Here is a 24,015-nt window from a genome sequence, read left to right as displayed (position 1 = left end):
GGATGGAAGAGCCTGAATGTAACCAGGCCAAGAGCTGGCAAAGCCCAGATGGCCCTGTGGCTCAGGAGCAGGTGAGCTGGCTGAGGAAAAGAATCGGGCAGCTGGCAAGTGGGAGCAGTCAGAGAGAGAAGCACAGGGAGAGGCCTGGAGCGGGGCAGTGGCACTGCTCAGGGTCAGGAGGCTGGCGGCCTGGGGTCCAGACATGGGCCATTGGTCCCCCTACAGCTAATAGTGGTGGAAATGTGAGAGCCCAGTCATTGCTGGAGGCATTTAGCAGTTAATAGGAATTTTTCTGTATCTTCAAAGGGACTCACTATCTTACTAACCAGATAATAATCACCTGCTAATTTGTTTAGAGCTGGATGGTTTAAAATACATTATCTTTTTCTGTTTTCACAGTGGCTTGAGGTATTATCCTACCTCAGCTGTCTCATGAGTAAAACTGACGTAATAATACCTTGTAGGGGGCGCTGATTGGATAACTAGGAGAATGTGTCTAGTAAAATGCCTAGCACGTAGGAGGTGCTGAAATATATTATCACCTTTTGTGGTTGCTTTTTTTTTTTAATGTTGATGGTGAGATTCAGAGCTGCTGAGTACCAGTTGGTGGTTAAAAGTGTGGGCTCCAGCGCCAGATTGCTAGGTTCAAGCCAGCTCCACCATCTAGCCATTAAACCTTGGATGAGTCAGTTATTTACCCACATAAAGTCTCTTTCTTTAGGCAAAAAACAGATATAATATCTGAAGCCTTCCCATGTGCTTGTTAGGAGAATCAAATGAGATAATGCATGGAAAACTCTTAGCATTGTCCCTGGCATCTAATAATTCAATAATTATTAACAAATTCCATTAAATGTGAGTTGCTTAAAATCCCCCCAAATATCAAGTGGGTAAGCCAACACTATAATCTCACTCAGCACTCTTTCTGTGACACCAAGGCACAGTGATAATGGACGTTAATCAAAGGAAAAAGAGCTACCATTTATGGAGGGCCAGCTGCATTTCAGACACTGACATCATGACAAAGCACTTAGTAGGGACACGACAAGGCTGAGGGGCACTAGTAAGTACCGTCCTAAGGTCACAAAACAAATAAGTGGGGGTGGGTTGGGGGCGTCACACTGTCTGACCTCCGGTCCTACAGCTTCCTCCTAACAGAGGCATGCATCGGGATCACCAGAAGGCTTGTTAAAATCCAGATTCCAGGTCCCTCTCTCAGTTTTTGATTCAGCAGGCCTGAGGCAGGGCCCAAGAATTTGCATCTCTAACAAGCTCCCAGGTGATGTCCATGCTGCTGATCAGGGGACCACATCTAGAAGCCTTGGTCTGTACTGAGCTGCCTTTGCTGGATAGGATTCATTGTGACGAGAGAGAGAGCCGAGGTGCTCTAACATCTGCACAAACTCTGCCAACCTCTCAGGCTTCTAGGAGCCCCAGGGAGAGCCCAGGACTGCCCCGGGGCACATTCAAGAACTGTGTCTCTGTTAAGCTCCTCAGGGCCTCATGACACACTAACCACAGCCTTGTCAAACAGACAGACTTTTGTCAGGCACAGTCTATGACTTCAGAGGCAGCACTCCCAGTTGGGTGTTTTATTATTTATTCACTTGACAGGAAACATACATTTGGTTCTAGAAGCAACCATGTTAATGGCTTAACTAGTTGCCATTGGACAACAGAACTCCGGGTTCTCAGGAAGCCCCTGCATGGCCAACTGAGGACAGCTCAGCCACTACAGGGAAAAACCCTGCCCCAAAGAAGAGACTCGCTGCCAGGCCTTCCCCGGGGAGCCTCTGTCCCAAAGCCATACGGAGCCATGACATTCACGCATGTTGGGCAGCAGCAAAAACAACGGTCATGCTAGGAGGAACCGGTGTTTGGTCTTAAAGTCAGAGCGTACCAGACAATCTACATACATTACAAATATATAAATTAAGAGGTCTACATGTGTACAAAATCTTTCGAAGGGGACTTAATTTCATTTTATGTCATGCCAGGTGTTTGTCAGAAGCTTGAAAACAGAGGTGGTTTTCAGTGGAGCTGGTATTAAAAATAGAAAGTATTTACACATGGGCCCTGCTCCTCTCGTGCCCACCATGGAACCCTCTGGTGTTGTCAGGGCCTCTGGGCAACCGTAGCACCCCCACAGGTAAGCCATCTGCAGTCTGCATCTTCCGAGAGAGCAGGGGACTCACTCTGGGGCTCTTCTCCTGTGTCCCCATCTCGGCTTGGCGGCGCCTCCGAACCCAGGGGCTGCCGGAGGGAGTGACGCTGCTGTCAGAGGAATAATCCATGCACTTGCGAAAGATCTCAGGACTGGTGCTAGAGTTCAGCCTGCCTTCCTCGGCCAGTGGGGATTTTCTGGAAATGCCTTTACGTTGAGCCAAGGGGCTGCTCCAAGGACTCGAGCACGGGGAGGCGTTTGGGCTCAGAAAAAGATTCTGGTGGCCAGAAGGGCTGAGCTTGCTGGTGACCACATGCCGCCGGCCAGCCATAGGGGATGTGGGATTGCTCTCGGGGTCAGAGGAGCTGTTAGCGGAAGATTCGTCACCCATATATTGAAGCTCCTCGACTCTCTTGTTCAGGGACTTGTTCAGATGGATACTCACACTGGGCTCCTCATCCTGGTTCCTGTCCTTGGGGAGTTTCTTTTTGGGTGGCTTCATACCGATCAGGACAGCTTTCATGTTCTCCTTGCCCTGAGACTCTGTGATCATGAACTCATGGGCTTTGATGGCCGCTTCGACCTCCTCAAACTCCACAATGGCACACTCTTGCGCCCCCACCTGGCTGTATCGGCTGCTGATCCTCCGGATATCAGGGGGCAGCTCTCTCCCAGGCTTGAGGATCCTCACCGAGGAGATGACACCAAAGGTTCCGAAGAGCTTGAGCAGGTGTTCCATCACCTTCTCCTGCACCCTGCCATTCTTCTGGGAGGTGCCCAGTGCCCATAATTTGGGGGATAGGTAGAGATCGTAGACCAGGAGCATCTTGCTGGGGAGGTTCTCGTTGGGGAAGAGCGGGACAGGGGTGGTTCTCCTCACCTTCCGGTGGTCCTCATTCAACTCGAGGGTCACCGAGTGCTTCAAGGCATACGCTGTGGTCCTCCAATCCCGTGTAAGGTGTTTCACCTAAAGAACACAAAGCAAATCTGAAATGACACCTAAGGTCCTTGTCACCCTGTGTCCTCTGCACTCTCCATCCTTCCTTTCCTTACCCCTGGAACGCTGGTGTGTAGAATCACACTTGGTGTGGCAGGCACTTAAAAATCTAGTGAATGAATGAACAAATGCACTTTCTATGACGTCAAGTGAGGCAGCACAGTGTAGGGCAGTGCTGTCTAACAGAACTTTTCATGGTGATGGAAATATTCTACCCTGCACAAGTTTAGGGGTTAAACCTGCAGGCTCTGGAACAAGGCTATTGAATTCACAAATGCATGGCTCACCTCCGACTGGCAGTGAGACCTGAAGAGTTATTTAACCTCTCAGCATCTCACCTTCCTCACCTGTAAAATGGAGATGTTAACAGTGCCTACCTCATAGAACTGCTGTGAAAATTAAATGAATATATATATATATATATATACACACACACACATATATGTCTATATCGACACCCATTATATATCTATAAAACTTATTACAGTGTCCAGCTCATGGTGAGTACTCAATAAATATTAGGTGCAAATATTACATTTTCTCATTGTGATAGGACTGAGAGATTTTTACATTTAAATGCTTTTCTGAAGTTGTATTTCTGCATTTCTGCATTTGATACAAAGAAAGCTCCAAAAGATCTTTCATATTTCATTGCACCATCTCCTGGAAATAATGTAGACTATTTCAACTGGAAATTAAACCCAACTTTGGCCTCGCAGAGGATGAAACTGTCCCCCTCCTCCCTTAGTGGAAAAATTGTGCATATCGATGTTGCAGTATGTGAAAGCTATATTTAAATCGTAAAACAGTAATTTTCGAGAGGCCACTTCCAGCAAAGGGAATGCCAGGGAGAGTGAGTCATCCCCCAAAAAACTGTGGAGGTGGGTGGGGTGGGTAGCATGAGCCAGGAATGGCGAGATCACCCCAAGTCGTCTGAGGCCAGGCCAAATCAGCTGCTCTGCAGAGGAACCCTGAGACCAAAACAGCAGTTCCCCAGGACTCAAGAAGGGAGGGCTCCCTGACCGGGCAGCCTGGGGAGGTGGGAGGGGGGCAGAATACCTTGGTGGAAATATCAGTAGTACAGGAAGGCTCCTGGGAAGAGCACTGTCCACTCTAGCCTGTGGCCTCCAGGTGAAATGGCCCAGACTTGGGCTTAGAGTATGGGAACCCACACACAGACTCAATAGGCCGATCACCATGACACACGCGAAGGGCAGAGAGGCTCTGGCAAGGACCCAACAATACCCCTCCAGAGCAAGGTCTGTAAGGCAATCTCAGTCACAGTATGAACATGCTAGGCCTGTGTCTGTGAGCCTTTAGAAGGAGTGGGCTTTGTACAATTACTAGAACTTGGCAAGATTTTCAGAAACTTTGTAATTTCTCTGTTACCTTTGTCAATAGGTTTTCTATTATGATTAGCAGGAAATCCTTTAAAAGGGCCTTTGCTCTCATTTTGGAGGTGTTGGGGCATCTGTGTCCACTCTGCGGTTGGTTTTCGACAGAGAAGTCCCCTCTTAAGTAGTGGCAATTTAAAAAGGACAGAAAATCAAGCTGACTCTTAGAGTCCCTGGGGAGAAAAACATGTAGGAGAAATGTGTAGGGCGAGTCCACTCGCTGCTTCATTTTGGGTGGCCCACGAACACTACACGTGAAGGCCCACTCACTGTTCTCTGTGCATGTGTGATATTGTGATTTCTAACAAGAAATATATATATATATTTGGTCTTCATCCCCCTTCCTGTCACTGCGCTCCTGAAACCTTTGTAATTTCCTAAGGGATAAGAGCACTAAGAGTATTTTTTGTTTTAAAGAAGTGACTCTCAGAGTTCTGGATGGCTTCTGAATGGGGGCTGGTCACCAGAAAGACCCAGCCATGATTAGAAGTTTGGAATTTCAGCCTCTACCACACACACACACACACACACACACACGCATGCACGCGCGCACACGCACATGCACGCACACACACACATTCTTCAGAGAGGAAGAGGAACTGGAAATGGAGTTAATAATTGATCATGTTTACATGAAGAAGCTTCCACAAAATCCCAGTAGCAGAGTTTGGAGAACCTCCACTTGGGTGAACACATCCACCTACCTGGAGTGTGATGTACCTCAACTCCACTAGGAGAGAAGCCCCTGTGCTTAGGACCCTTACAAATCTCATACTACGCATCTTTTCATCTGGCTATTCTTCTGTATCCTTAATCACATCCTTGAATAAATGTGTAAATGTAAGTAAGTGTTTCCCTTAGTTCTGAGAGCTATTCTAGCAAGTAACTGAATCCAAGGGGAAGAGGTCACATGAACCTCTGAATTGTAGCCAAGATGGACAGTGGTGAGTAACCCGGAGACCTACAACTTGAAATTGGCAGCTGAAGTGAGTGGCGGTCTCATGGGACTGAGCCCTTCTAGAATGCGATGCTCTCTCTAGATAGACAGTGTCAGAATTGAGTTAAATTGTAGGACACTCAGCTGGTGTCACAGAATTGCTTGGTGTGGGAACCCTCTCCTCCATATCTGGTGTCAGAAGTGTGACTATGACAATAGTGTGAGAGTAAAGGAGAAACACAGGAGGAAGAGTAGGTTTTTCATTTTACAACATAAAATGTCCCTTCTCCTCTCTATACCTTGAAAACTCCTACTCATCCTCCAAGACCCTACTTCTGGGAAGACTTCTCAACTCTCCAGGCAGAGTTAGTTGCTCTGATCAACCTGTCCCCAACAGAACCTTGTTCTTTCTTTTGTGGTACTGTAATCCTTCACTGATCGCTCTCCTTCACTGGCCTTTGTAAGGACAGGGGGAATGCCAAATTTATTTTGTATGTCCTGTGCCTAATGCAGTACTCAACATAGAGGATGAATATGTTTAATGAATAAATAAAAGGAAGAAAGTGACAGAAGAGGGCAGAGAATAGCAGGAGGTGAGGCAGAGAAGAGCTCTGAGGGAAAAGGGCTCCTCGGTGCTTCCTGACAAGGGCACAGGCAACTTGGCCAGGAGCCACTTGTTACACATCTTGTTATACAACAGGCCACGTAGTGCTTTTCCATTCTAGTAAACACACTTCCCCCAAGAGAGACACAGAGTTCTTACGCCAACTCGTCCGTCAGCTCTTCGAGAAGCAGGGCAAACACAGTCCAGTTGCTGGATGTGTACACAGCAGGAACATGCAGTCTGCCGCCCAGACGGCTGCAGTCATTAGATATCCCACATCTCCGACTATAGATGAGGGGGCTGGTATCGCACAGTAAAACGAAGGCTTTTTTGTTGGAATCTTGGAGAAGACTCATCTCCCAGGGTTCTAGGTACTCCTTCCTCCTCTTATTTATTCAACTTGACAAATGAAAAGACTAGATTTCATGTAATTCTAGGCTTGATAGGTGTCTTGCAAGGCCATTGAGTCTTTTTGTCCAGGCGTAGAATCCTCCTGGCCACTCACCTGCCTGGCAAGAGTGCCAGAACTCTACTAAAAATAAGCAATGTTATTTTGGCCGAGACCTGTGCCAACACCCAAAACCCTTTTAATAGTGTGGGAGAGCATTCCTAATAAGAACCCTAAATCCCTTCTCTTGATCCTTTATCTCATTTTCAGGCTTCAGAGGAAATAAAAATATTAGTCATTACATTTCAAGGGAGTAAAAGTTATTTAGACCTATAACCCAAAACACTCTTGAAATCCTTGAGGCAGCTTCTGAGAACGAAACCTCACCTTTTTGAAGGACGTGAGTAGCTTGACGCTCACGTATCCCAGCTTGTTCCTCCTCACGTGCTTTAGCAGAAAGGCATCCTTCTCCAGGTTTTCATCAGAGAAGTAGAATTCGATCTGATCCACTAGTTTCTTGATTAACTCCTCATCCGGGGGCTTCCACTCCTGTTCCAGGTCCTCACGCTCATTCTCACCTCCACTTGTCGTGGCACCACTAAGACCAGAAGGAGACACTGGGTGTTATAAGCTGAATTGTTTTCCTCTGGCTAGAATACAAAGAATGTGATCTCCTTTGGGAAAAGAGTCCTACAGATGTCATTAGTTAAAGTGAAGTCACTAATCCAGTACGACTAGTGTCTTTAAAAGGGGAAATCTGTAGACACACACACACACACACACACACACACACATGTGAAGGTGAAGGCAGAGATGGGGTGATGCAGAAGCCAAGAAACATCAAAAATTGCCAGCAAACCACCAGAAGTTAGGGGAGAAGCTGAGGACAGATCCTCTCCTAGCACCTTGAGAGGGAGCACTCCCCTGCTGACACATTGATTTCGGACTTCTGGCCTCTAGAACTTTGAGGCAATACATTTCTAGGCCCTTCGGTTTGTGGTACTTTGTTACAGTGGCCTTAGTGAACTGCACTGGGTCACACCTGAACTGGACTTCTCAAAGGGGTTGATCTTATGGACACAGGGGATAGATTTTGCCTCCAATAAGCTGAGAAATTGAGCTTTTGTTTTAACGAGGAGGGAGGATTATTGAAATAACAACACCCTCTACAAACATTTATGTTCTGCTCTGCCATTAACAGGTTGCTTTTCAGATACACTTATTCTTCCCTCCTCACTCCATCCTGCAAATCTCAATTTCTAGAAGAGAGTTTAGCAGAACAAAGTCCCAATTCTAGAGTTAGACTGCTTGGGTTTGAATCCCGACACCATCATTTATTAACTAAGTCAAATTAAGCAAGGAACTCCATTGCCACACCTCAGTTCCACAATCTGTAAATTGAGAATCATGATAGTCACTCTCTTGATAGAATTATTATGAAGATTAAATGAATATATGCAATATCCAGAAAAGTGCCTTGCATTCCCTTAGAGCTCAGTAAATGACAGATACATTTATTTGCTCACTTGTAAGAAGCAAATCTCGTTCAAACTCAAATTTTCCGTCTCCACAGCCAGCACACATAATACCTTCCAGGTTTTATTGGGACCTTGCCATGGAATCTGGACACATTCCCGTTAAGGGGCCTTCCGAATGAAACCCACACCCATCAGCAGCTCCACCAAGATGGACTTCCCCTCTCTGGGAATATTAGGACATGAGAATAAGCCAAAGAAATCCTGGGCAAAGCTTCTTTAAGAGGGCCAATATAACACAAAGAGGTTGTAAAAATTTTAAAACGATAAATGTTTAGGTAATTTGTGATTATCCACATCATAATGGATACCATTATTAAAAGTTATCAAAGGTGAGTTCTCTTTTGTATATTCAATTACCAAACTAAAGTACATATTATACAAATAGTATATATATTATTTTTTAAAAAATGAATGGGTTTAAAATTACTTCCAGAAAAAAAAAAAACTGTTTTTCTATGTGGCAGCTCGATGTCTAATAAATGACCACCAGACCCAGAGCTTTCTTTAACATGTTCTGAGCAGAGAGGGCAATGCCCAGACCCTGTTTGCCTAGAGCATCAGTGTGCTTCTACTCTGTTGCCTGGCTCCCAAGAGGGCTCAGAAAGTTCACAGCAGCATTATTCCCAATAGCGAAAGCACAAAAGCAACTCAAGAGTCCATCGATGGATGAATGAACAAACGAGTGAGGTATATACATACAGTGAAATATGTTTCAGCCTCAAAAAGAAAATTCTGACCCATGCTATGACATGGATGAAACTTGAGGACATTATGCTAAGTGAAATAAGCCAGTCAGGAAAGGGCGAATGTTGTGTAATTCCATTTACATGAGGTCCCTAGAATAGTCAAATTCACAGAGACAGAAAGTAAAGTGGTGGTTGATAGGGTTGGGGAGGGGTGAACAGGGAGTTATTAAATAATGAGTATGGAGTTTCAGGTGGGGAAGATGAAAAATTCTGGAGATGGATGGTGGTGATGGTTACACAATAATATGAATGTACTCATGCCACTGAACTGTAAACTTAAAAATGGATAAGATGACAAATTTTATGTTATGTATATTTTACCACAATTTTAAAAATTGTTTTAAAAGGAGGCTTCAGTCCAAAAAAGGTAGGCATGTTTGCATGTATACTATGTGTCCTTTATAAAGAAGCAAACAGTTAACATTTCCCTGGGATCGGGATTAAGCTCTTAAATAAAAAAATCAACCCATAAAAGAAAAAGGGTCAGGTTCAAAAGTAAAAGTACTGTAAACGATTATTGTAATAGTTTAAACCTGGAAAAGGCACATCCAAATATGCTCTTCAATTCCAGCAAAATTTTCACTGGCTCCAACACCCCCCGCCCCCCCCCCCCCAAAAAAAAGTGATTGCGGAAGAATCAAAATGAAAATAAAAAAAATATATTCTGTCAAGAGAGAGAAAAAAGAAATAAACCTATCTTATAATTTTTCAAATTTAGAAATAAATATAGGCACTAGTTAATTTTAAAAATGAAGTTTTAGTTACTTGCCTGTAGACAGTCCGGAAATGGTTTTTAAAATACCTAATGACCCAAGACAAATGTTTATGAAGGAAGAAAAATGGTCTGGGAGGCTAACTTTAAAAATATGTTTTTTAAAAAGTCTTCTTAAAATAGGATGATAACTAAACTAAGGGACTATATTAAGGCAGCCTACAGGTATAACAGGTCAAATGCAACTAAAACATTGGATAAGCTGAATATTTTAGAAGGTCTGTAAAAGATAACTGTGGCAGACAGTCTGACTCACTCAACATCTAATAGCGGATTCTTCCTCACTTGCCTTTCTTTACTATACAGGCTATAAAAAGAGAGAAGGGAAGGGAATGGAAGGGAAGGGAAGGGAAGGGAAGGGAAGGGAAGGGAAGGGAAGGGAAGGGAAGGGAAGGGAAGGGGAAAAAACTAAATATATACATTCCCAGCTTATCTTATAGGCAGTAGCCATTTGTCATGTTATGGCCAATAACACGCAAGTGAAAACTTTTTGGCTCTGCCCCTTCCCCTTTTTCTGTTTTGAGTGTAAATGTGATGGATCTGTAGTGGCTATTTTACTGCCATAAGGAACAACCAAGAGAATCAGCTTGGCCTGATTTATTGATATTGTTGAGCCGCTGAGCCAATTCCTATAACTGACTTCCTACAGATTTCTAATTATATGAGAAAGATAAAATTCTATTTGTTTAATTCACTTGCTAGTTAGGTTTTCTGTTACTTAGAGCCAAAGACTCTGATAGTAATACTATACTGAGAAAAGAAGTCTTCAAAACTTGCCAAAGGAAAATGTCAGTGAGACTATCAATGGAATGAAAAAGGAGAAGAAGATGGACAGAACGAATTTTCACTGTATTAGAGGAATTTTATATGCTAAATGGTAGTTAGAACATAAGTTGAATATACCAGATAAAATAACTGCAAATGCATAGGAAATTCTGAGCCAACCTGACAGAGACGCAATAAAAGCAGAGGATGGAGTAAGGTGTGTGATAATGACCAATGAAGAATTTCGGGAGGACTTAGGGATATTAGCAAAATGGTCTAACTTACTACAAATGGCTAGTATATCAGAGGTGACCAGATCATCAGAGGAATCAAGGGACCGCTAAGTCTAACACACAAACTAGAGCAGTTGATGCAATTATAAAAACTGTATTTGTAAAGGAATCAAACATAATGGAAGGCGATATAATTTTTCAATTTTGCCAGTGCCTATTCTAGAGCCTCCTGTTCTTCCCAAGGTCTGCCATGGAAAGATCTTACTGCCTGAAGATGACTCTATCTCAGACTTGATTAAGAAAAAGCAGCTCATCCAATCAGATTTGCCCAGAGCTCCTTTGTGCTCAGCCCTCCGTCCAAGCTTGTTCTGTGTCTGGACATCCACGAAAGATCCATTTGCCATATTTAGGGACCTTTTTTTCCATCTTGGTCCTCTTGCCCTAAGATGGGACACTCCTGACCACCTTCTTCTTGATATTCTTCTCCCTGGGCTTGTATGACTTACTCTTTTCTGATTCTTGTCCCCATTTAACTTCCCTTTGCCTCCTCTTTCTTTTTCCATTTCTAAATGTAGGTATTCCCCAAGGATCTCTCCTTAACTCTGGCAACCTCTACATTTCAGCTCCTGGTTAGTTCATCCAATTCAAATCTGCCTCTCCTCTCACCCCTCCATTCTTCCCTCACTCCTGAGCTCCAGTTCTCAATTCCTAACTGCCTTGCATACCTAACATTTTTAAAAATAAATTTATTTAGTTAGTTTCAAGTATACAGTACATTGGTTAGACATCTATAGTGTTCATAAAACAATCCCTCCGATTGCTCCCTCCCTCCCCTGGCCCTGTACTTAGCCATCATATTAATGCTAACTACATTCACTTTTCCATGCTCCCTGTGTCCATCTATCAACTACTAATTTGTACTTCTTTAACCCTTCACCTCATTCTCCCAGCCCCCTAACTCCCCTTCCCTCTGTGCATCGCCAAATTGTCCACTATATTTGTGAGTCTGTTTTTGATTAATTTATTTTGTTCCTTAGATACCACATATAAGTGAAATCATATGGTATCTATCTTTATCTGTCTGACTTATTTCACTCAGCATAATAACCTCTAGGTCCATCCATGTCATTGTGAATGGTAGGATTTCATTGTTTTTAATGGCTGAGTAATATTCCATTGTATATATTAATCATAATTTCTCTATCCAATCATCTGTTGATGAGCATTTAGGTTGCTTCCATATCTTGGCTATTGTAAATTGTGCTGCCATGAATATTGGAGTGCATAGATCTTTATGAATTATTGTTTTGGGTATTTTTTCGGATAAATACCCAGAAGTGCAATTGCTGGGTCAAAAGGTATATCCATTTTTAATTTTTTGAGGAACCTCTGTACTGTTTTTCATAGCAGCTGTATCAATCTGCAATCCCACAAGCAATGTATGAGGTTCCCTTTTTTTCCACATCCTCACCAACACTTACTGTTTTTTGACTTATTGATGATGGCCATTCTGACAGCTGTGAGGCGATATCTCATTTGTGGTTTTAATTTGCAGTTCTCTGATGATTAGTGGCCTTGAGCATCTTTTCATATGTCTGTTACCTAACATTTTGACTTCAAATTCACTATGTCCAGAATCAAACTAGCACCTTCTGAAGAACAAGATCTCCCAAGGGACATTCTATCTGAGAAGCTCATTTTCCTTTCACAGTCTCACAGTAAACAACCCATAGTGTGTTGAGTGGTGACTCTGTATCAGTTATTTGCACCCAGTGAGTGGATAGGCAGGTAGCAAGAGAGTCCAGAAGAGATAGGCAGTTCTGAGGAGGTGATGCAAAACCCTAAGCTAGTTCAGAGGTGAGCTTCTTGCATGCAGGGAACCCCTCCCTCTGCGTGGTGGCTGTCAGTAGCAACTGTGCATCTCCAAAGGGGAATCTTGGAAAAGCAGGAAAGCCTTTTTTATACCTGGAAGCATGCTGCACTGCTCCCTGGTTTGTGCAATAGGCTTTGAACAAAAAAAGATCTTATATCCTTTATGAACATTAAAGAAGTTTATATCTCTTAAATATGAAAATGGCAACTTTTTGTCAATTACAATAGTCCTGTAAAAACCATATATCATTCCTCCCAAAATGTCCCAACTACTTCCCTTATTCACCCATCTCTGCACTTAGGCACAAAAACCTAAGATGAATATTTTAGCCCCACATCATTCAGTTTATCAAGTGATTTTATTCTTCAGTGTCTCCCATCTGCTCTCTTTTCCATTCCAACTATTTTCATTACTTGCTCCATTGGACACTATTAATAGTTCATCAAAACTGAGTCTTCAAAAAGGAAAAAAAAGTGGCATAGATGGGAGAAGCTTTGTTTATGCCTTTTGCAATCATATCAAAGTTGTAAGAAACACAGAGCAAACAGCAAGCAGAGTCACTTGGGATCCAGATCAACAGAAGCACTACAACTAGGGAGAGAAATAAGAAATTACCCTGCAACAGTAGAAGGTAAGAGGGGACAGACAAGTGAGACTGCTGGTCTCTAATAGTTAAGTGGGATAGAGGCTGTAGTAGTGGCTGCTGGCAGCCGCAGATGCCTCTTAAAGGGGCTGTGTCTGCAAGTGGACTTTCGCGGTGACAGATCTGCTTGCTCTAAGTACCAGCACTAGGGTAGCCGCACACGGGGCACCAGGGACGTACAGGAGGACACTGAATTGTCAGAGTGAGGGCCAGAAGCAAGGCACTCTCCCAGGCAGCAGTGCTGGCGGTATCCATTTTTCCTTTGTTGAGCCCTCTCCCCTCCCAGAGCGCAGATGCAGCCCTGCCAGAGCTGAGATGTCATCAAACTGGATAAGAGAGGTTGCTTGTCCCAGAGGATTCCCTGAAACTCCACCTCCCCAAACTCATGGTCCTACCTAAGCCACATCTGGTTGTGTCTTCAGTGAGTCTGGTCTCCTTGCTAAGCAGTGCCCAGATGAACACTGGTGGCAGCTGGCCTCAGCTACTGGCATGGCCCCTTGAGGTAACTATAAGCACAGTGTCTGTGGATTGCTTATTCAGTCTTAACAGGTGGCCCCAGAGGGGCACAGGCTGTGGTTAAACTTGGCCTGCAGCTGAGCCCCTCTCAGGACTATGCCACTGGGCACCTACTACAAAAAGCCATTCTAATGAGACTGGGAGACTTAGGAGCTTTGATTAGTACACAGAAACAGACATGGAAAGGCAGCCAAAATGTGAAGACAAAGAAGCAGAAACCATAGGAGGGAATGGAACAGAGATCCAGGAATAATGGAGTCAAGAAATCTAACAGATGCAGAGTTCAAAGCATTAATTATAAAGATGCTCGATGAACTTAGGGGAAGTAAAGATGAACTCAGTGAGAACTTTAACAAAAAGATAAAAAACATAATAATGGAAATGGAAATTATAAAAGGGAACCAGTCAGAAATGAAGAATAAATTATCTGAGATGAAGAGTATATTAGAGGGAATCAACAGAGTGGATAAAGAAGATCGAACCACTGACATAGAGGATGGGGAAGCCAAGGACACTCAATCAGAATGGCAAGAAAAAAGAAACCAAGACTATAATAATAATAATTTAAAGAGCCTATGGGACACAGTTAAATGTAAAAATATCCGTGTCATTGGGGTACCTGAAGAAAAACAAGAAGTTAAAGAGCTATTTGAAGAAATAATGATAGACAACTTCCCTTACCTGGTGAAGGAAATAGACATACAACCCCAGGAAGCTCAGAGAGTCCCCAAAAAAAGGAACTCAAAGAGGCCCACATCAAGACACATCGTAATTAAAATGCCAAAGGTTAAATACAAAGATAGAATCTTAAAAGCAGCAAGAGAAAAGCAGTTAGTTACCTACAAGGGAGTACCCATAAGACTGGCAGCTGATTTCTCAAAATAAACTATGCAGGACAGAAGGGCTTGGCACAAGGTACTCATCATGATTAAAACCCAAGATCTACAATCAAGAATACTTTGTCAAAGCTATCATGTACTGTTGAAGGACAGATAAAGAGCTTCCCAGACAAAAATAAGTTAAAGGAATTCATCAACACCAAGCCAGTATTGCAGGAAATGTTGTAGGGACTTCTTTAAGAAGAAAAAACATGTATCAAAAATACGAATAAAGAATGGTAATAACTACATTTGTACCAACATGTACCTAGAATGGAAAAGAATTAAGTGCTTTAACCAAAAGATAGACTCACGATGCTGTATAACTGAAACTAATATATTATTGTATGCCAACTATAATTGAAAAAAAAAAACACCTCACTGAATTGTACAATGTAAACAAGCAACTAATTGTCTATTATATTTCAATAAAGCTGAAAAAAATGAATCTTCAAAATTAGAGTAATACATATACTTAGCAAAAACTAAAATAAAATACTAGAGAACTTACAAAGAAAACAATTCCCTGTTCCACCTCTCCCCCCTAGAGGGAACCTCTATGCAACTGTTTAGTTCTATGAGAGCTGCCTTACAGTCTCTACAACATGTGATCATAGCTCTGTTTCTCACTTGCCAGTATTCATCTTCTCTTATACAAGGATTTGGAATCACTCATCTCCCAGAGCCTCTTTTTTTAATTTTTAAAATTTTACATTATTTTTGGTTTTCCAATTAGCCTTCTGATTCTGTTGTTAAATAATATACTTAAAACTCTGTTTCTTATTCCACCAACATTAAATGATATTTCTCAATTCCTCACTATATATGATATATATATTATTACTCAACACTTTCCTTCACTTCTCTCATTTCCAACCTTTCAAATTCTATCAGATGCACCTTTATTTCATTTTGTCACAGTTCATAATATTTACATTCTATTCCATAATTAATTTTCTATGTTTTGTATATAGATAGATAGTAAAAGTTGAAAGTCAACCGGTTGTATGTTATTTTGATGACTATGTAAACAGTGTTCACTTCAGGGCGAAGGCATTCACTAAGATTACATATCTGTAAGTCCTATTAGTTGACTGACCTCCTGGATTGATCCTCTACATCTCCTATCTTTTCTTTCATACTGTCTTTACATTTGTCGTTGATTTGCATGGTAAGAGATTTCCTTGACATTATCTTCAAACTTTTCCTAGTGAATTTTTTAATTTCGGTGATTATTTATTCTCTAAGGACTCTTCTATATCTTCAGATTGTTCCTTTTTAAAGAGTATCTTGTTCTTACTTTGTGGATACAGCAATTTAAATTCTCTCTCAGGGTACTAAATGGAGTATATTTTTTTAGTCTTTTTGTTTCCAATAGTGTCACCTCTACACTCTGTGGGGTCATTTTTCCCACTTAACTTTCATGTCATTGACTTTCTTCATGCCGCTGGTAAATGGTTCATCTTTTCTTTATCAGGATTTTAAAAAATAAATTTATAATAGTTTTAGGTTTGCAGAAAAATTATAAAATAGTACAAAGAGTTCCCATGTATCCCACAATAGGTTTCTTCAATTATTAGTAGCTTACATTAGTAAGATACATTTAATAAGCTAATACCGATATATTATTATTATTAGATAAAGTTTATACTTTATTCAGATTTCCTTAGCTATTATCTAATGTCCTTTCTGTGTTTCAGGATCTCATCCAGGATGCCACATTACATTTAGTCATCATATCTCCCCAGGCTTCTCTTGGCTGTGGCGGTTTCTCAGAATTTCCTTGTTTTTGATGACCTTGACAGTGTGTGAAGAGTACTTGTTCAGGTATATTGTAGAATGTCCCTCATTTTGGATTTGTCTGATATTTTTCTCATGATTAGACTGGGGATATGGATTTTGGGGAGGACCACAGAAGTAAATTTCCATTTCACCACATCATAGCAAGGGTAGATACTTTCAATACGACTGGTCACTGTGGATGTTGACTCTGGTCACCTCGCTGAGGTAGTCTGTCTCCGCTGCAGAGTGACTCCCTTTTCTCCCTTTCCACACTGTTCATTTTGGAAGGAAGTCACTATATACAGCCTGCACTTGAGGAGTGGGAGTTATGCTCCACAGCTATTCATTTTGAAGAATGAAGGTCTGGGTTGCTTTTTCTTAATGGGTCATGTGGGTTCCCTCTACAGCTATATAGTACTATTGGTTTTCTTCTTAGGTGGCTCATATACATGGGTAGGGCATGCCAACTGGCAGGCTCCTGACCCTATGCCCCACTCCAATTGTATTTTGGGTTAAGTCTCTTCTGCTCTATGCCTTATTACATATTTTGAAGAAGAGCTATGTCACTGCTCTACTTTAATGATAATTTTAACAACAACAACAACAACAACAACAACGTTTCCTAGTTCATATTAAATAAAATTCACAGTCTTTAGCATTTTAGTCAGATTTATTTAAAATCTGGCTACAACCAGTTTCCACACTTGTTTCTATCTATTTCCTTTGAGATTTATTTGCTTCAAGCAAATAAAAAAGACTCATAGTTCTTTGTAAGGCTCATAGTTTCTGGACTCTATGCCTCTGTGCATGTTGTTCCCATCTCCTTGAATGCCCTGTCCCTGACTCTCAGGTCTAAATCCTAGCTACGCATCAAAGTCCATCTCAAAGTCAACTCTCTCAGGAAGAAAATCATTTCAACTTTCAACTAACACCGCCTATACTTGTTTCAGAACTACTTGTGTGCACGTCTTTTTAGTGCACTGAACTGTGTCTGGAGAGTAGGATTCATATTGGTTTCTTTCATTCTGGCACGAACCCAGAGCCTTGAACACTGTAAAAATTTTAAGAATATCATCAATATAAAGTGAATCATTTCCACAGGGCGAATCATGCCTATTAGGATTCTTTGAGACAGAAAGTATGGTTACTGGTGAATATCTTGTTAGTGACCTTTCAAGAGGACTTTAGAAAGGTTTTACATTTAAGTTTTACATATACATTATTGTTTCATTTTAAACAAAGCATTGCAAATTGGGAGCGGTGATGAGTTCTTTTGTAATAGTTATAAACCTGCTGGAAATGGAAATAAAGGGTAGAAATAAGGGGCCACGTTTCAAAACTGATGATTGAGCTCCACAGACTGTTCGAATATTTATAATCTTTATTAATAATTTGGAGTAATAAGTGCAGTGTAAAATCTCCAAGGCTGCTTTTCTCATTAAATCTCAAGCTAATGTGGATATGTTAATTGAGGGGTTAGACAAATGATACCTTAAACAAAGAAAGTATCCTAAAATGATGGAGTAATGTGACTTTCAACACAGGAAAGATTTCTTGGATTCATCTATCCTTGCAGATGGTCTAATTTGGTGCTTTGGCCACAAGACCAGGAAGAAGCTGGACAGCAACAAGACGGGTCTTAAACACAAAAGAGAAAACATCATTTATGAAAAACATTAGGGTCCGGTACCACTTGTATGAAGTTTCTTTTGCCTCGCCTCTAGATAAAGATAATGAATCTGAAAAGGTTCAAAAGGCAACCAAATTAATAATGCAATATAAAAACATGAGGGCAGATTCAAAAAATAAACTTTCTTTATAGAGGCAGACTGAAGACATAGATAAGTACATCTCCAACTTGGAACAGGCATCTTAGGAACAACTACAATCTGGATGCCACTAGCAGGGGCCACATTGTGTGTTTGTGTAGCTCACAGGTTCTTATATATTTATTACAGAGATCATGACCTGCCTTGTGACATGGTGTTCTGGCATATTTCCTAGGGCCTGGGAAAGGAGTACAATGTGTGGATGTCTCTGCAGATCTAAATAATGGTTTGTGGTGTGGAGCAGAGATAAGGTATACAAAATACTTCGTTTTATGTCTGGCACAAAATTGGCATTGATAAACGAGGCTTTCATTATCATCATCCAGATCAGGGAAATGATAGCTTGTGCAATGTCCCTAGAGATCATGGAGAGAGAGAAATCTAGATGTTTCTGTTTGTTAAGTGAGAAGTAGAGTACTCAGTGATTTTATTAATTGCACTAATATTTAATATTACAATTTTAAATCATTTTCATACATTGTAAGACAAAGTAAGCAAGTAAATAGGTCAATTTATTAGGAATCAAGATTTCCAGTGTAAAAAATAAAAGAAGTAAAGCAAAAGCCCTATAATATTAAATTTTAATTGTAATTATCAACATAAATTTATTTTTTAAAAATATATTTTCTAGTTATGTCCATCGAAAGGGCCTAAAAGCAATCATGTCCCAATAGAGATTAGCACTCTTAATTCTAACTCTTCGTTTCTAAATACATTCTCACTAGTATTTGAAAAAAACAACAACAGGGATTTCTGTGGAAATGGCAGAATCTCATGTTAGAGTAGGAGATAAACAAATTAAGCCTAGAATATCTAGAATCAGAAAGCAAGGAATTGCTCAAAGAAAGGGGAAATAATTAACCATGTCTGCTTGTCTCTTTAGTGAAAACTCTGCAAAGCTCTTTTAAAGAAGAATGACAACTAATAAATGGTCAAAGAATGATAAAATTAGAAAATCACCAATTCGTAATCCCCGGTGAATTGATTCAAGCAAGGATCATCAGAAGATGATAAAAACACTAGGCGAAAGGTCATTGGTGAAAGAATATTCACAAGCCCACACATATTACTTGTTAATTGCAATGGAGAGATAGCCTTAACCAAGAAGTCAAATTTAGCATCACTAATGGTGGATGCTGCCTAAGGTGATGCCATGAAAAGCCCATGGCATTGCCTAGGAAGTATTCCTGACAAAATGTTTAATCTGAATCTAATCGAGCCTTTAGTACTAAATTCCAGTTTATGGGAAATATCTGGTACAAAGGAGCAAGTTAAACTGGACAACGAGAACATTACTAGACCAATTCAAACTGTGAGACAATCAAGACATCTGGCCTCTTAGTTCTGAGATAGCAAATATTTTTTTAAAAAGTAATGTTCTAGATTTTAAAATTCCAAAGAGACATAATAAGCAAACACCTCGACTTGGATTGGATTCTGGTCTAAGGGGAAAAAGAAACAGCTATAAAACACAATATGGGACAATTTCAGGAAACCTAAATATGGAACTTGGCTATTAGATTACTTTAGGAATTATATTAGAGAATTATTGTTAATTTTCTTAGTTGCAATAATAGTGATATGGTTTTACAGGAGAATGCCATCATCAATAAAGCACTACAAAATGAAGTACTTATGGTATAAGTCTTATGTACGAGGTATTTTCAAATGGTTCAGGGAAAACCATACACACTACACGCCCAAACAAATATGGGAAAATATTGACAATTGTTAAGTCTCAATAATGGATACATATATGAATGCTCACGGTACTACTCTATCACATTTTATGTTTAAAATTTTTATGTTAAAAAAAAGAAAAGAATAAAAAGAAAGACACCTTTTTAGTGAACAAGATGTGAAGAAAAAACTAATGAACATTTGGAGGTTATAAAGATGTTTCCTTATTTCCATTTATCCCTTGTCCCCCGGGTATAAGCCAGATATTGGGCTAGGTACTGGCGATATGGAGAGGATTCAGGCAAGGTCACTGCCTTCAAGGATCTCACTCTCTAGTGGAGGAGAAACATACAAGTATTTCAACTCCATGGAGTGAGTGTGATGACAGAGACATGTATCTATTCAATATTTATAGAACACCCACTACGTGCCAGGTGCTGAGGATACGATGAGAACAGGGCAAACATGGTCCCTAAATTCACAGAGCTCATATTCTGGTGCGGGAGAGAGAACTCCAGAATTATAAATGTGGGTAAATGCTAGGCATAAAATGGACGGGGCTACAGCGACACAAAAGAGAAGAACCAAATCCAGCTTTGGGGTAAGGATGGGGTGGTAGGGAAGAGGCAGCGAAGCTTTTCAGTCTGACTAGAAATCAGTCAATCAGAACGACCTAGAAGTGTGACTGCAAAGGCACGTACATACAAACTTCACCTTGTGTTCAGGGACCCAGAGGGGGTCGGTTGTCTGGGAGTAGGAATTGTTAGGACAGGCAGGGTAGGGAACAATGAGCTGAGGGGATGATGTGGGTGGGTGCCACACCTCCCCAGGCAGATTTAGGAGCCTGGTCTTTCTACTGCAGGCTTTGAGAGCCGAGAAGTGCTCACTCAGGGTGGTGGCTGCTCCCATGCCAGGATGGGCCCGAACAGGGGACAGTGTGGATCTTGTTCTTGGCTGCATCTCCTTGTGCTCTGGATGTTTGCCTGCTGAGCTCTGTCGGCTCCACTACCCTGAAGAGCCCCAGGGATTTTCTGGGGTCAACTCTATGCCAGTGGGCAGCAGGAAATGCTTAACACTGAATGCTCTATGAGACTAAAGCCACTGAAGCTGGAAGAGAAAGGTGGCTCTGGAGGGAGAGAGTTGGGGGTGAGGATAAGCGGCCTACCAGAACTGAGGATCATATTCTCCTAGATCTCATAAGGGGTCTTTCCGGGCCCAAGAAATAAGTAGAACTTTAATCCCTGCTAATGGTACAGTCTCAAAACTTATCCCCCAGGATAGGGGATATCTTTTTGCCAGTCATGAGCACAAGAAGAAGGGAAAAAAAAGGCAGAAGGATAAATCACTAGGGGCTATTACACATGACTTCTAAAATTATTCTACTAGGTGGCTGCCTTCTCAAGACTGAGATGCCAGTGACTCTGGATTCATTCTTTATATGCTCTCAACACTCTGCACAGAGCTGAATGAATGAATCAGGCTTTACAGTATATGAAGTGTTAATATATCTACTGTCTCATCTGCTGTGGCACAGCTTTCCTGCTCTAAACTGTTGGGCTGTATTTTCCTCCTCGAATACCGCTGTCTCCACTGAACTGCCCTGAATCTTTGGGTCCCTAAATCCATACCCTTTCCACTGGAAAAGGGTCAGCCAGTGATGAGGGTCAGCCAGCTCTGGCCTCAGTCTCCTTATGACCTTGAGTTTTCTTCCAATGAAGGAGATATATGCCTGATACAGAATAATTCCACAGAGTCCTGACAGCTGAAAGCATGTGCAGAGTCCCAGGGCCCAGAGGCCAGGTTAGACAGGTGGCTTCTTGTGCCATACCCGGTTCCAGATCACCCATCACCCAGGAACTCAACGCCGAGGCAGCAAGATGATGATGCAAGAATAGAAGTCAGATGCAGAAGGCTGGATGAAAATGGGAATCCCCAAGCAGGGGAGGACGCAGGCACAGCCCTGGAGTGATCCCAAATCAGGGCAAGAAAGCTCTCTACACCATGAAACCAGTCCTCCTGGGATCCCCCAGCGACAAGTGTCAGCTGTGCCTGGCCTGCCCCCAAGCAGAGACTGAGGAAGCCTTTCGGACTGATAAGCAGAGAGGCCAGTGAGGGCTAGGTGGGACCACGGGGACTGGGATGGATTGGGGTTGGGGCGCAGCCTCGGAGCTGAAGACCAGGCTGCGCTGGGCTTTTCGGGGGGGTCTTTGGGTGAGCTCCCGCAAGGAGAGGCTCCTCCTGGGGAGGACAGGGCGAGGATAGCCCAGAAAAGACTTCCGCCTAGGTTCCAGTGCATGCCCACGTCCAGGGCCCTCAGGTCCCCGCCGCCAGCCCCAGGAGGGAGCCTTGGCGGGGTTACAAAGCTGTGGACCGGGGCACCAACGACTGTCACGAGCCGGTTCTGACACCGCGAGACGGCCCAGAGCAGCGTCCCCGGCGGCGGGGCTGACCCCGAGCGCTGGGCTGTCATCCGCGACCCGTTCGCTGGGACCCGGGGGTCGGCGGCTCCCACTCGGCCGGGCGCGCCGCCGCGCCTGCCTACCTGTGCCCGCGGCTCGGCTCCTCCTCGCTGGCGCTGCCCCAGCCGGGGCTGAGATACCGAGCCGGGTCCCCCGCGCCCAGCGCCTCCGCGCCCTCCTCTTCGTCCTCCAGCTCCTCCGTGTCCTCAGCCTCCTGGATGGCGACGCGGATCTGCACCGCGGTTTCGGGCCCGGGCAGAGCCTCTTCGCTGGGGTGGGCCATGGCTCTCGGGCCGGCCGGGACTAGGGCGCCGCGGGTCCCCGCGCGGCGAGGCCGAGCCAGGCGGGCGGAGGCGGCCGGGGAGGGACGGGGGTCGCGGCGCCCCGCCCCGCGCTGCAGCCGCCGCCGCTCCGGCCGCTAGCGGAGAGCAAGCGCGGGCTGGGCCGCGAAGGGGGAAGAGGGAAGGGGGGCGACTTCCTCTGCTCTCCTCCTGCAGAGGCCTGTCCCGGAACGATTCCCGGACCCCCAAGCCTTGCAGTGCGCGCCCTCTGCTCACCGGGCCCAACCCGGAGGGGAGGAGCCAGGGCTCCGGCCTCCAGCGTGCTCCTTTCGCGGCTGCTCGGAGGAGTGGAGGGACGCAGCACATCTTCTCATTTTGTAGATGACTCTGGGGGTGAGGCATAGGCAGCAACTTAAGGGGCTTCGGTGGCTCCTGCATGTCTTCCCCGCTGACCTGCCAAGATGACGGAAATCTCCGCCTTTAGTCTCTCTGGTATGTATAACCGCCCTAGACGCCCTAGACTGTGCGTCCTGCGAGGTAGGAACTTGGTGCCTGTCATGTAATATACCGGTGTTTCTCAAAGTGTGGCCCCCAGACCAGCAGCACCAGCCTTACCTGGAAACTGGTTAGGAAAGGAAATTCTCAGGGCCCGTCCAGACCTCCTGAATCAGAATCTATGATTTAGAACTTTGCCTTTTAACAAGACCTCCAAATGATGCTGAAGTTCGCTGAAGTTTGAAAGCCACCGTCCTATATTGCTTAGAATATGCCCTGAACATAGTGAGCATTCAAGCACTTGTTGAATGAATAAAGGGAGCTATTGAAATGCCAGCATGTTCGAAAACCCTGCCACCTTTCCACATTTAGCATTAAATGAGTTCCATCTCAACCCTGTGACCCAGAAACTAGGGACAGAGTCACAGAAATGAGTAAAACCTGAATCCACTTTCAGGAAGCTCTTAATTTAGTGCCTTAAACAGAATTTATCGTGTTAATTTTCCACAATAGGACTCCAAAAGAACAGAACCCTGGACCAATACATTTTGATACAGAGAAGCAAGATAGGAGAGGTCCAATGTCTCTAGGAAAACAGTTCCTTTGTACAAGAACACCATATATGGGGCCCTGGGTGTCTGGGCTGGGGCCAAAAGAGACCCAGGGGCGCAGGAGAGACAACCCTGCTTTTTTAAGGTGTCAGTGAAATCTGCATCCATTTCTTTGTCATATCTGTTTTTTGATAGAAAAGGCCTTAGAATGTATAAGTAAGTGAAGGAAGAGAGAGACCCTTGGTGTTCTTCACCAGAATAGCTCACATCCCTGGGTCTAAGCTACTGGAAAGAAGAGGCAAGAAGTGGAGAGAATCTTTTCCACGCGAGCGCTGCCCCACTCCAGGGTTATAGGGCTTATAGAACCTCTACCCACCTGGTCCACTCCCATGATAAGGATCAAAAGGAGAGAGATTTGTAGCCCTCCTCCACACCTCCAGATCTGATAACTTTAGTTCCTGAACTTCACAAAGCAATATACATTCTTTCA

General features: G+C 43.2%; 1 protein-coding gene across 1 annotated transcript; it reads right to left on the bottom strand.

The window, feature by feature from the left end:
* Positions 1–1,577: 1,577 nt before the first annotated feature.
* LARP6 (La ribonucleoprotein 6, translational regulator) lies at positions 1,578–22,835 on the bottom strand. The gene is made up of 3 exons (XM_016126899.2): positions 22,282–22,835; positions 6,872–7,082; positions 1,578–3,131 (listed from the first exon to the last, which is right to left on the bottom strand). Exons 1-3 carry the CDS (start codon positions 22,479–22,481, stop codon positions 2,064–2,066), a joined length of 1,479 nt encoding a protein of 492 aa, XP_015982385.1. The 5' UTR covers positions 22,482–22,835; the 3' UTR covers positions 1,578–2,063.
* Positions 22,836–24,015: the final 1,180 nt, after the last annotated feature.

The sequence above is a fragment of the Rousettus aegyptiacus genome, unplaced genomic scaffold (genome assembly GCF_014176215.1).
Source record: "Rousettus aegyptiacus isolate mRouAeg1 unplaced genomic scaffold, mRouAeg1.p scaffold_m13_p_3, whole genome shotgun sequence".
Taxonomy (NCBI): domain Eukaryota; kingdom Metazoa; phylum Chordata; class Mammalia; order Chiroptera; family Pteropodidae; genus Rousettus; species Rousettus aegyptiacus.
Note: the sequence above shows the minus strand (reverse complement) of the source record. Positions and strands in the feature narration are given on the sequence as shown.

What these genes read in the sequence shown, in the direction of transcription:
- LARP6 (XM_016126899.2), bottom strand. Translation starts at nt 22,481, where the DNA reads ATGGCCCACCCCAGCGAAGAGGCTCTGCCCGGGCCCGAAACCGCGGTG. An exon ending in GAGCCGAGCCGCGGGCACAG is followed by an intron (nt 7,083 to 22,281) that starts GTAGGCAGGCGC and finishes TTCTGGTCTTAG; the next exon opens with TGGTGCCACGACAAGTGGAG. An exon ending in TACTCACGTCCTTCAAAAAG is followed by an intron (nt 3,132 to 6,871) that starts GTGAGGTTTCGT and finishes TGTGTTCTTTAG; the next exon opens with GTGAAACACCTTACACGGGA.